This window comes from Mya arenaria, chromosome 1 (assembly GCF_026914265.1).
Source record: "Mya arenaria isolate MELC-2E11 chromosome 1, ASM2691426v1".
Classification (NCBI taxonomy): Eukaryota; Metazoa; Mollusca; class Bivalvia; order Myida; family Myidae; genus Mya; species Mya arenaria.
In genome coordinates, this window is record NC_069122.1 from 17181320 (window position 1) to 17194832 (window position 13513).

The 13513-nt window shown below is 33.3% G+C and overlaps 1 protein-coding gene across 1 annotated transcript; it reads left to right on the forward strand.

The window, feature by feature from the left end:
* Nucleotides 1-224: 224 nt before the first annotated feature.
* On the forward strand, nucleotides 225-4159 carry LOC128225188 (endoprotease aex-5-like). The gene is made up of 5 exons (XM_052935252.1): nucleotides 225-352; nucleotides 741-847; nucleotides 1090-1207; nucleotides 2904-3223; nucleotides 3669-4159. The coding sequence occupies exons 1-5, from the start codon at nucleotides 225-227 to the stop codon at nucleotides 3983-3985; spliced, it is 990 nt and encodes a 329-aa protein (XP_052791212.1). The 3' UTR covers nucleotides 3986-4159.
* The last annotated feature ends 9354 nt before the right edge of the window (nucleotides 4160-13513 follow it).

The following is a 13513-nucleotide window of genomic DNA, read 5'->3' on the forward strand; positions in this document are numbered from 1 at the left end:
TTATGAATATGTCAGAGGTCGGTATTGGATCCGTAGGCTGTTTTCATGTAAAACACATATATTTTGACATTTCGTAAACATTCCCAGAATGATCACTTTAAGAACAGCACCGATTACTATGACTGACCTTTCAAAAACATTCTCAGGTTATCATGTTGAGGAGCAACACCGAGTACATGTCTATAAAAGGACTAAATATAAGTATAATAATAATGTTTTTTGCAATGTCACTTACTATTCGCCTTCAGATATCAATTGGAAAAGACAAGAAAAGGTGTGAAACAAGCTTCGGCGGTGAATCTGCTGCAACGGCAATTGTTTCTGGAATGATTGCTCTTCTGTTGGAGGCAAAGTAAGATATAATTATTGTCCGATTTGCGTAGTGGGTGGTGCACTTGCTTCGATCAAGAGCACCCGGGTTCGATTTTCGGCCTGGACGTATGTCTGTTTGATCGGCGGTCGAGCTTGGACGTGGTCACAAACCAGACCGAACACTTACTTTTTCTCCGGGTACCCTGATGGATATCATATAACAAAACTACATTATCGCCTTCAGTACCATCACGTATAACTGACCACCATTACAATAAATATAGGCGCATGCTCATTTTTATTTTGGTGCCATTTATTCATACTTTAGCTGATCCAAACGCCTTTTTAGATTGCGATTCAAATAGACGTGTTAATTACGTTTTCCTTAGTGATTATTTTGATGTTTAAACTGTTTTTTGTTTTTTTAGCCCTGGTTTATCAGCCAGAGACGTGAAACATATAATAATTGAATCAAGCAGCCATCTAGGGATAGAAGCAACACCTGAATTTCTGCATAACAAAGCTGGAAAATTTTGTAAGTCTTTTACAAAGTATTACTGCATTGTCGGAGATAATTGTTAATGTAACTCTATCATTTCAATCACTATTTTGAATTAATCCCTTTTTGTTTAGTTTAACTATATGAATTAATTGAAATTATCTATCGACACTCTGTGTGTCTTCAAAAACGTAAATGTGTGGTTACATATAAACTGTTAGATATTTCGATTAATATGGTATTTATATGTACTGCAATGTGAATAATATTTTTATTAGATCATCCTAATGTGGGATTCGGCCTGCCTGACTGTAACCTGATGGTTGTACTGGGAAGACACTGGAAACAATTAAAACCATTATGCACAGGAACACTTATGTTTTCGAAAGATGATTAGTGAGTAAACAATAAGTGTCAAGAATATATATTTATAGAGATTCTATTAAAGTTACGTTATCATGGGAAAATGAACAAAGATATTAACTGGTACATATATCTGAAGGGCCTTGACGCTAGATCTATGTTATCGTCGAGATGTATAGTCTTTCAAATTTCAAATTTAATCAAAAAAATTCTCAAATTAAGGTCAACATTTATCGATTAGTTTTATTTTGACTTTGCATCACAATTTATTGCATTTAGTTGAAATCTGCACATATTACACCAAACGATTTTTACGCAGCAAAAACTTAGCAAAATGAATTATTCAGACGGACAATGTAAAATCTGCAACAGTGAGAGTAAAATAATATCTTATTTCGGATAAGAAAACCAAAATCGTCGAGTACAATGTAAATTTTGATATTGATCTCAATCATTACAAAGGCACTTTTAAAAGTGCATTGTAGCTGCTGCTTTGTTTTTACCTCTTTTGTTTTCGAAGGTAATAACATTTCAAACTCAGATTTATTAAACATATGCAATATATAGTACTGCTATTCTAAATATCTAAACATTTTTGTCATAACTGTAACTTGATAACTGCATGCACTTTGAATATTACTGTTTTTGAATGTTGTAAGGGCCCATGGGGATGGCCCCGACCCCATAGTCCCTATTACGGGGCAAATAAAAGGGGTCATCGAGACCTCAAAAAGAAAAAAAAGAAATCTGCACATATAATTTCATATCAAATAATAAAACAGAATGATGTTTTATAAAATCACAAATGATATCAGTGGGTTTAATTTATGTTATGATAAAATGCATATCTTGGTGATAAACCTTTTTTGGTGAAACAGCGCGATATTATATATAATTTCAATATAGGAACAAGTACTTTCCTTGCAGCTACAACGTCGTGTTCGCGAAGCTAAAGACGTGTTCAGTTTTAACGTCGGCTTATCATAACCTTTGCTTATTCCATGTGTGAATTAAATAACATTGGCGTTATGATTATGTTCTTTAAAAGAGGGTGTGTAATACTCCTTCATTTTTATTCATATATTTGATGACAAATTATTGTAAAATTGAATCCCGAGTTGTTCTTTAAATACCGTTATCAAAAAGGGCCCTTAGCATCATTAAAAGGGAATTGGAAAAACCTTACATCTGTTGTTTCGGATTGTTATTTTTGATCAATGCGATTCGACGAAACAAAATGTAGCGTATTTCCACTATATTCTATATAATGTATGAAGTCTACATTTACTATTTCTTAGTTATTAATATCATGAATTTGTGCAGCCTCCATTGCCGTAAAAGTTTAACTTTAACCGTATAACTACTTTCACTAAACCGTTACGAATTCCAAGATTTTCATTATCATAAACCAGTAATAGGGGCAGGGGCGATTATCCTGTTGTAACCTTGGGGCCTACATGTGAGGGCCTCGAAATGCGGGCCAGGAAAACCCCGAATTGAAACCTTGTTGCCCCCGCATAATCTTTGACAGCTTCACATAGATGCCGCAAGCCCCTGTGAAACTGCCGTTGTTCATAAATCGTAGAGATCCGCCTTTGTAAAAAGTATCGTAAGAGGCTCAGATGATATGTTACCGTAGTATACGTTAGGTGTATTATGTGAATCATCTTTACTTCTTATACGTACTATCAACGTCTTTTCATATGCTCACAACTTGTTACTGTTACAGTCACGCCAAAGATCAGGATTGGTACGTTCGAGTATTGTACGACAACACGTTCTGTGACACAGCGGCATGTATAGAGAAGATGGAAGAAGTTCTGTTTGAAATTGAGTTCGTATATTCAGAACAGCATCACATGAAACTGTGGGCTAAATCACCAAGTGGAACGGAATCAACTTTAGCAAACATGAAACCTTTTGCAAATAGGGGTAAAGCGAGGCATGTCCGAAATACGTTCCGGTCCAACCACTTTTGGGGAGAAAACAGTGAAGGTCGCTGGCGTGTTTACATTGGTTGCAATTTTTCAGCGGCCTACCCTTTTCCAGGTAAATGAATTAAAGGATTTCAAATTGCTGATCAGAGTTAGGCGGTATTACGTACTATTATATTTAGAATAAGTTGGTGCATTGAACGTTGCTGCTTCTAACAGGGTATTCGTTATAGATTTGACCACTGGTATTGCCCCTGTAGTTTTCATAATATTTGTTCATTTATGGTAAACTATTCACTTTCAAGATGTGATTCTCGTTGCAAAAGCATAATGCATGCATCTCGTAATGTGCTTTCTTTAACACACATAATACAATTGGACCAAGATTTAGCGTCAGATAATGTAAACAGTTAAAAATTACCAAATTGAATGTTTATTCAATGAATATTTGCACTATAATTACTACTATATTTGAAAACAAATATGTATTAATAAACATTGAAATTTAAGTTCAAATACAAAAGCGACACGTATTGTGAACTATACTTTGTATGTTTCAGCCGATGATTGTCATGTCGCTAACGCACGTTTAGTCATTCATGGTACGATGGAATCTGGTAGTATACAGCAACATTGCAATGAGGATTCATATCAAGAGCTTGATGTTGACAATGGTACATTTGGAATACATATTGAAAATAATAACATTAACATAAACAATATTGAAAATCATGATGTTATTATAAACAAATACTTCTCCTCAGAGTTTTCTATTGTTGTTGGATGCGTTATCTTGGTCGCGATTGTAGTCTTATTAGCCATAAAATGGTGTTCGCAAAAAGGAACCGAGGAAGAGAATCAAGCAACAAACGTTTAGTTCTTCAACTGTCTATTGGAATCAATGTAACAGACGTATTTGCCATTTCAAATAATTAAATGAACCACATGTGAATTAACTGAGCATGGTATCCAGCTTGGATTTTGGTACATTGCATATATGTATGTGTGGTATCAGCCCCGTATAATGTTAAACGCGTATTACCTTGTTCATATGCTGCCCTTTATGTAAGAGATTGTAATAAAATTGTATTTCTGTGTCTTTTTAAACTTAAATCCAAATTATAAAAAAATGTTTCTACATCAATTGCATTTACTACAAAAACATATGAAGCGACTTGATAAAAAGTTATATACGATTTGTAAGGAGTTCTATAAAAAGTAAGTATCAAATTGCTAATAATGTAAAAACATGACATATATGATCCTTATATATATGCCTTCTTCAGTGACATACAGTGTTAAAGGTATTGTCATGATGTCAGATAGCGGTGTCAGTTTTTCTTATCCAAATATTTTGAAGACATGCCATGAAATGAGGACAAAATCCTGAAATTTATGGTTTAAAACACCTATACAGATTTACAAAACAATATAGAAGGTAAACCACTTTTGAAATAGAAAAAATAAAAACGTATTATCATGTTATTAGGCATCGTTCCTCTGTGTCTTCCATGTTTGAAATGCAAAAAAAATAGAGACAGCCAGGTTATCATTAATTATACACTTGTTATGATTATCAAACAGTATATAAATTTTGTAAAATGATAAGAAACACTTAAACACCTGCCTAAGAACATTTCGATAGGCGATTGACAAAGGACGGTATAATAACTTAAAGCAAAACTCATTTGTTATCATCAGATGATCAAAAATATATCCGGCAGACAAACGACAAACTAGATGTCTTGATCTTAATGATTTAATCTTAGGCACAGAACATAGGCAACGGGAAACCAGTGTTTGCCATCAATTTGGGAAGGGGGCCAGGGTTTTTCTTATTGCGTAAACTGCGTCTTTCTATAGTTTAATGTAAGCATATAAAATAGGTTATTATGTAAAACTCAAATTTACATCTATACAAAAAAACATGCAACAATAGATTAAGATAAAGCGTATATACAAAGTAAACATGCAACAATTGGAAATGAAAAACACATGTGTACAAAGCGTGCAACAATAGGAAGTGGTAAACAGATCATACAAAGATAGAGTTTAACAATAGGGAAAAACACATGCAGGCACAGTGATGCAATTCATGTTTATGTTTGCCTTAATGTTTACAATCAAAACCTTCGTCTATACTTTAACGTTTTTGGAACACTAATAATATTTAATCTAGACTAGCAAAGGTTGGATGCCGATTTCATCTTATTCTCTAAATGTTTTGCACCTACACTGAACAACTTTTCTAATTTGTCACCTCACACTCTTCTGAAATAGAAGTTATATCAAAACATTTTAAAGTTCGTGCAATAATTTTTTTTTGCATTAACACGTCCTCAGAAACATTTTTGCTGATATTTCATGATCATTTATTTTTGATGATCTTATTGAATTAGGGGTTTACTTTTCTTCTATTTCCAATTTTTAATTAAAAGGGAGTTTCTTTACTGTTTAGATACTTTGACGCCGTTTTTTATCAAACTACTCCCGTGATTTTTAAATAATATTCCCTTATAACAAGAGACTATTATGTACATGCTTGTAAAATATAGTTAATCAATATGGGAATAATGTTAATGAAATGAGCAAATATCCCGTGAAGAACAAAATGGGTTATAGGTCAATCATTTTAATGGAAATACGCCTTAATATTGTGATTTGTATTATTGTGATGGACACATCTTCAAATATGTTAAAAATTGCAAACTTGCCAATTGAAAAAGTTGTTAAGTGTATGATGATTAAAAGACATCGGGGCAGTCAACAATCATATTTCGGATCGGTTTGTTCTGTGTTGTTATATACAATGTTTTACTTATGAGCTGTTAAATGTGCAGTCCAATCGGATAAAAAGCATACTTTTGCGATTAATATGAACTGTTCATTGCATAGCTTATAAGTAAATAACTATATAATCATATTATATCGTATGATCTAGGTATTGTTGACTCATTGTTTTTTTTTATTAAATTAAATTAACTTCCAAATTTGTGTTTTCACCTTTGACTTTCGAGAGTTATCATTTTATCCTTCTATCTGATAATTATCTTGGTATACCGAACAAATATTGTTTACACCGAGTACAACTGCAATTTCGGTTTTTCAATTCACAAGTGTTCAACAAGATCATATCAATTATCAAGAGGTTAACCTCGTTATTTTGACGTCATATGATCAACTGTTACCGGTCTAAAAACAGATATTTCAGGTCAATATTGCGTTTTAGTATGTTTGCAGAAATTGCCTTTCGTCCAAGCATGGTCGATTTATTATAAATTATTTATTGATAAGAAAACATAGCACAACACCGACGGTCATATTGCATAATAGAAACCGGCCAGTGAGCCCCCGAAAAGTGTAATGGACCGAGGCGTCATCCGAGATCCATTTACCTTAGGGGGCTGATATTCCAGTCTGTATAATGTCATATTTCCATAAATGGTGTATAATATTTCTGATACTGTATCAAAAGAAATTATATTAGCATTCAATATTTTAAAGCGTTTTGTGGGTGTTTTATTGAACAAAGCAAAAAATGAAAACATTCTTCAACTCTTTAATGACACGTTGAACTTAATTGCAAGTTTACCCGTTTAAGAATAGTGAATAATTGGTTCCCCAGTCTTTAAATAAGGCGGAATGTTCTTTCCGAACACATCAAATTTCACGTGATAGTTTCATAATCTTGTATGTAAATAAGCGTTTAAGCAACTCGCTGACATTATCAGAAGTTCAATCGATCAATTGAATCACCGAAGATAATATGTCAGGCTACGTTGTTTCTCAGCAGAAGTCTGCTTCCTTTCACTGTCCGTCTATTTGGGAAGCATGAATTATTTAGCATGTGCTCTTGAGAAACGGTAAATATACCGAGGCTTTTGTAAAACTTACAGGGACGTATGGGGAAGACATAACTTTAGAATTGAACAAATACGGTACTTGATCGTTCATATATTGTTGGTGCTTTTTTCGCAAGCTAAACGTTTAATTTCATTTGTATCAGTATATTCAAATGAAATTATTGATCTTACGTTGATAAAATTGCCATCATTATACTTATCAAAAAGTCTGTAAAAACTAATATTTAAGTATGAACTTGACAGGTAATATTAAGAGAAACGATCGGGAGACGTTTAGGAGAGTGAAAAAGCGGTCATCGTAGATCCCTCGTCTTGATAAATTGCGCTAGCCAAGATTCAGACCATATGAGACAGTATTGAAGGTGATTTAGGTGTAAATAAGCGATAAATCGCCTATGAGTGTTGTTAAGTTCTCCTCCATGGGGGTCGCTCTTCATGTCTTTCCGTGCAACAAATTTGTAGCCGTCAGGCAGTATTTCCCGTTCAGTTATACCTGGATGGAGCCAAGTCTCGCTGGCCAAGATGATATCCGGGTCATTATACTCTAACCTACTCCAAAATTCTAAGACTGTTTGCCCTGGAAGTTGATGGAAACTATGCGTAGTTTTCTTTTAGAAAGAGGCTGGCGTTTTCTGGCAGTAGGAGATGGTGACAGTCTTGGTGGTCCGATACTGGATGTGTTGAGAACAGAACTCTCAGAAGTTAGTAAAGATCTTGTAGTGCGCATACTATTAGTAGATGAAGAAATATAGTATTCAAACAAACTTGTGTGGAAATTTGGTATGCCACATCTAAAGCAATACCAACATCACATCGCTACTTATTGGCTGCTAGCTATAACTAATATTTGCTGCAAGTTCTTGCAAATATTAGTTGACCCCAGGACATTCAATAAATATAACTAACGAAGGTAGAATAATGAAACAATGGATTAGTATAGGAAGCAGAAAAAACTAGCGAGCTGTTTGATAATTGAAACTGGCAATTTGTTGAAAACATGCATTGCCATTTTTGAATTATATTGTTTAAATGGAAACAGGAAGCTGAGAAGCGGTTGAGTGATATCTAGGAAGAATTATACAGTAGTCCACCTGTTCAGGATTTGGTAAGAAAGTGTAAATAGTTCTATTTTATATTTGTGCAAGAAAGCATACATACAAACGAGGGATAATATAAAAAACCCAGACATAACTGTATAGTTATTCGGACCTGTGTAATTCGGATAGAACAACACAATCATTTTTGGTTTTGCTTCTATTGTTCAGTACAAATGTTTATGAATTACGTATAGACTGGTTAGTGAGCAGTATCCGGTGCAAAGCAGTAATCGGCAATTGTCATTCACTCCTTTCATTTGTTTTTGATGGCAATGGTAGGAGTTATTTTGTTAAATGTGCAGTTTAGCCTAGACAGTTGTCAAAAGTATCATATAGAATTTTGTGATTGGTGTTTAAAAAAATCAAAAAAAGTAATAAAATCCACAATTACTCTTATGTGGCATGGTCGCTTGAGATTGACTGCGCATGCATGATGACCGATTAGTAGTTTTGTACACAAATAAATAAATATCCAGCAAATTATTACGAGTTTGTTGTATTTTTCTTCATTTCATACTGTAAAAACAAAGCGATATATACATAAAGGGCAACTGCAAGGCTGCGGTTCACCGTTTTACAACAATTGGAACACCTCGGCCATGGTCGATATGTTACGATTGTATTTACGACGTCTATCTCGAAGCTTGCCGGAGATGGTGCAGTTGTTACGCTTAGCATAATTGTTGTCTGTGTCAGTCAAGTTCCGTTTTATTGGAAAGGTAATTCCTGTATTTTAATGCATTTAATGATTGTTTTGTGCTTAATATCTTTGCACTTACATGGATTATTGTGAATATAAACCTTTATTATCTAATAATAAATATGAATATAAACCTTTTTTATCTAGTTCAAATATAAAAAACTTCTCTAAATACAATTTTTTTTCACACCCTCCCCGCCCTGTTTTTGCACAAACCTGTTTAGACGTTAGGGAATCCCATATAACACGTCTATTAGTTTAGACTAGATGCCCGATTTGCATATTTATTTCTAGCAATCGGTTTCCCCAAAATACATGCATTGTCTGAATTGTTTCAATTTCTGTGCAACTAACTCCAGGAAGTGTATTTCATTTAATCGCTTTAACGAAAAACAGGTATAAATGCAACATCGATATCCCTTCATGAATACAAAATTGACCTTAATTGTTAATGAGAATTTCATTTGACATAAGGGAACACATTCATGTCTAGTTGTATTGTATCGGCGTGGTTCCTTGGGTAAAAAAACACAATACAACCATAAGCTTAAATCGGCAAAAGGTGCTGCACTTTATATATTAATAAGAAAATCGGCAGATTTTGTTAGAAATGAGCCTTTATGCGATCCACGACTTTGCTATTATTGCAAAATGTTCAACAAAACACATTATTATCATCTCTTTTTTTACTATGAATTTGAGCTCATGTTTGGAATAACATTCCAATCAGAATGACACAACATTTATTGGGTTTTAGCTTATGAATAAATTTATGGAAGGGTGATGCACGCCTTCTTTTTTCAGTGGCACCCTTCTGCCCTAATATTGTACATTTTCAAATCATTTGGAAGAAAAGATTAGCGAATACATGTCGCTTTTATTTTTATTGGTTTCATTATTTGTTCCCAGTTTTAGTACAATGACGCTTTTTATTATGAAACTCTATGATCATACCTTTTATTTTATAAGGCAGACTATGTGGCCATGTTTATAGTTTCAAACGATGACCGCATCGTATCTTTGAAAAGTTTTTGCATTAGGTGCTCTAAATTGTTCCCTTCGTCTGCAAATAGAGTTGGAATCTCTAATCATAGAAGTACTTTAAGTTTTCCTAAACGTTTATTATTATTTGTTTTATTGATAAGTTTCCTCAGGTTAATGCAGACTTTGATAAGATTTAACTTATACGTTTAATCTTTATTGAGGATTGTTGGGATAAGAGTGATGTTTGTGCACATAAACTGGATTAAACCCCCAGTAAATTTTCATTTTACTGACCGTTCCAAGACGGTGCCTAACAATTCTTGATAAGCATACCTATATATATATATATATATATATATAGTATGTATGAACTGTGCTGTTTGTGGAGTTTTGTGCTATTCTTCTATGTTTCTTGTTTGTGATTTTGTGTTCTATGTCTTTGGCATTTGCCCAGTGCCACTAAACCTGGTTAATGCTTTAACTTTTTGCCAATGAGCTTGTTTCTGTAGCTTTTTGAATAGATATTGTCTAAAACTTTTAATCTGATTATAAATGCACACACACGCACGCACGCACGCACGCACCCACACACACACACACACACACACGTTTCATATCTGGCAGTTGAAATCTTGTATTACTTCAATGTAACTCAAATTCTAACTTTTGCTGCCAAATTCATTTTCTGCAGCACTCTGGCATTTTAAAATACTGGCTCAAACCATAGGGCATTTCGTATAAAATTCCGGGTACTGCTTCTCACTTATCTTAAATAAAGCTTAATTAATTAACGAATTGGCACTAGCTTCATGACGTCACAGATTTTGATAATAAACAATCATACAACATTGAACCCTAATTGGTGTAACAAAAACGTACTTCAGTCAATACCTTTTCTAATGAGAAAATCTTGTATACCTTGTCACAAGTATTGTTTTTTTCAAACAGCCAGTCAACCGCTATGCTAGGCCAAGTAAGATTTAAATAAAAATATGTGTAAGTCCTATTTTAATAGTTCAGGTTTATTCTAGACTTTTCGCAGATGGACAACCATCCAATTAGAATCACCTCCCAAGTTTGACATGGGCTACACAAAAATATCTATGCCAAAACACGCTTACTAGGGAGAAAATCCCTAGAATCATTATTTGCCAGTCTGCTCCAGAGTTCAGCTTCAAAGTGCTTCTTCTGTTCTGGATTCAAGAATGTACACTGGCTCGAACTTCTTCGTGTTAATGACTCTTTGAAAATGCTAACTTAATTTGAAGAAGTGTTTTCTTACACGTTGATTTTATATAACCAAAACTGATATATTGATAAGGGTAACCTTTGACAAATCGGATAAAATATCACGAGGTCCAGTTTATTTTTGGAGAATATCGATCATTTTGTCCAAGAAAATTCCTGTCAGAGTAACTGCAAAGCTTACAGATTCTTTTGTTGAAATCATTTTGCAGGCTTCATCGTTGAATCATATCACATCATATGTTGCTCAATACAGTGCATGTATGTATCTGGGTCATGTAAAGAGTGTTCAAGTTAGGCTTAACTAGCTGGGAGAGAGCCATATAGTCGTTTTATAACCTACACACTGAAAAGTGGCCATATAGCACATTCAAGAATTTGTGTTTCTTACTACATTAAAGAGATTCGCTCATGTTTTAAAATTTGTTTTTTCCGGTAATGCATCTAAAGACACTTATTTTATCATAATTTTACTCTATGAAAAAGTACAGTTATAGCATGAAAAAGTATTTATGTTTAAACAATGTGCTTTTTTATGTCGTGAAACATTGTTTGAGGTCCTGTAACAGTGATCAGGCGACAAGACCTCATGTCCTGTAACAATTAAATGTTCGCAATAACTCACCGTATTCTAAGCTTTGGACTGCATTTTCATGACGTCGGAAGGCGGTTTAGTATTGAAGACAGTTTGCAGCTGCCATATCAGTTTGTGGTATGCTTTCATGAAAGGTTATATGCAATTCTTAGCTCAAGAGACTCTTAAGTTCACATTTATGTTGAAAGACCAATCAAAGTACTTAGATGTTACTGCACATAAAATATGTTACAAAAATGGACAGGAAAATGCCGGTGCTTTCAGCTATTAGTAATTGCAATCTTCAAAAACCATTGATCAAAGATAAATACTGTATCCATACTTTAGTATTGCTTTCTCACTTCTTTTTTTATCACTTGACAAAATATCACTTATTGTTTGCAGAATTCACAGACCAATTGTCTTTACAACATCTTTCGTAATAATATAGCACACTATCACGCAATTGTAACATTAAACCCACACTTCTTGCACATAACAAACATCAACAGCTCTAACACATGTTAAGTTCTGGTTTAATTTCAATTGATGTTTACCTTATCTCTCGCAATCATCAACACAATTCTATGCATAATCAAACTTTAGCCTCGACACCTAAGTTACCATTCCCCGAGTATTTCAGCACTTTCAGTGCTTTGATGTCGATAAGTAGGCAGGCAGTGCATGTTGCCTCATTGTGTTATATTGTGTTTGTAAATGATGTTTAACTTATTTCACATTTAATCACTCAACTGTCAATGGTTAAGAGATCACAACAAACATCCACGTCTTAATAAGTAATTATCTAATCAACCAGAAGAAATAGTGTTATTTATAGAGTCAGTCTTTACTGAGGAAATAGTAAATCAAATTTCAAATTACTAGGTAATATTTAGTTCAAATGGAAACAAGTTAAGTAGGGTATGCTTTTTTCTATTTTAAAAGTATTTATTAATTTAATGTGCATTGTTGTCTAAAAAGATTTTAGAAGAAGGTATTGAAGTGATCGGAGGAAATTTTAAAGAATCAATACATAATGTTTAAAGTGAAAGCAAACCAGATACTAGTCATTACACACGGAGAAGGAAAAACAGTAATGAAGAAAGAAGAATTGATTACCGGTTAATAGATAAAACTTTTGTTCCCTTTATTGTAAATACTAATGTTCGACCAGCGTGTTCTAAATACACTGATAAATGGCAATTTCTTAAAATACATAAACAAATAGAAAGAGGTCAAGATTACTGGAAATTCAACAATGTATATTAAGGTGATGAAAATTTTGTTAGTGCAATATATATAATATCTTCAAAACTTTAATCATTAAATGAAAACATGTCGAACATACAAACAAAATGGGAAGTAATGAGGATAAAAAAATGTCCATTGCAAAACATAAATCAAAAGTTGTCAGAAATAAAATAACCACATTGAAAAAAACACTTAAACTATCTAATAGTTAATGATGTAAATAATGAGGAAAATAATAAAATAAAATTGGATTTAGAGGAAGTATATGCAAACAAAGCTAGGGGCGCTCAAATAAGATCCCGCATTCATTTTCTAGAACAAGGTTAGAAAAACACAAAATATTTTTTGCCCTTGAAAAATCAAGACAAACGAGGAAAAATCAGACAGAAAGAAACGTTGATGACCATTTACATTCAGAATATAGAAATATTCTTAATGAAAAAGTAAAATTTTAAAAAAAAATTATAAATTGGATAAATTAGAGAAAAATTATATTAAAAAAATATATTTACGATACTCCTTTAGAAAATAAGCTCACCGCAATAGAGGCAAAATTATGCGAAGATCTATTAACTAACAAATAATTTGAAAATGCTCTACCGTCAATGAAATATAACAAAAAGCCCAGGACCCGTTGGCTTATTGGTTGAATTCTACAGGAAGTTTTGGAAATTAATAGGCCCTTTCCTAT

Bases quoted from the DNA above. Each gene is read 5' to 3' on its own strand.
- LOC128225188 (XM_052935252.1), top strand. From the start codon at position 225: ATGTCACTTACTATTCGCCTTCAGATATCAATTGGAAAAGACAAGAAA. The intron at 848-1,089 runs GTAAGTCTTTTA...TATTTTTATTAG, and splicing joins TAACAAAGCTGGAAAATTTT to ATCATCCTAATGTGGGATTC. The intron at 3,224-3,668 runs GTAAATGAATTA...TGTATGTTTCAG, and splicing joins AGCGGCCTACCCTTTTCCAG to CCGATGATTGTCATGTCGCT.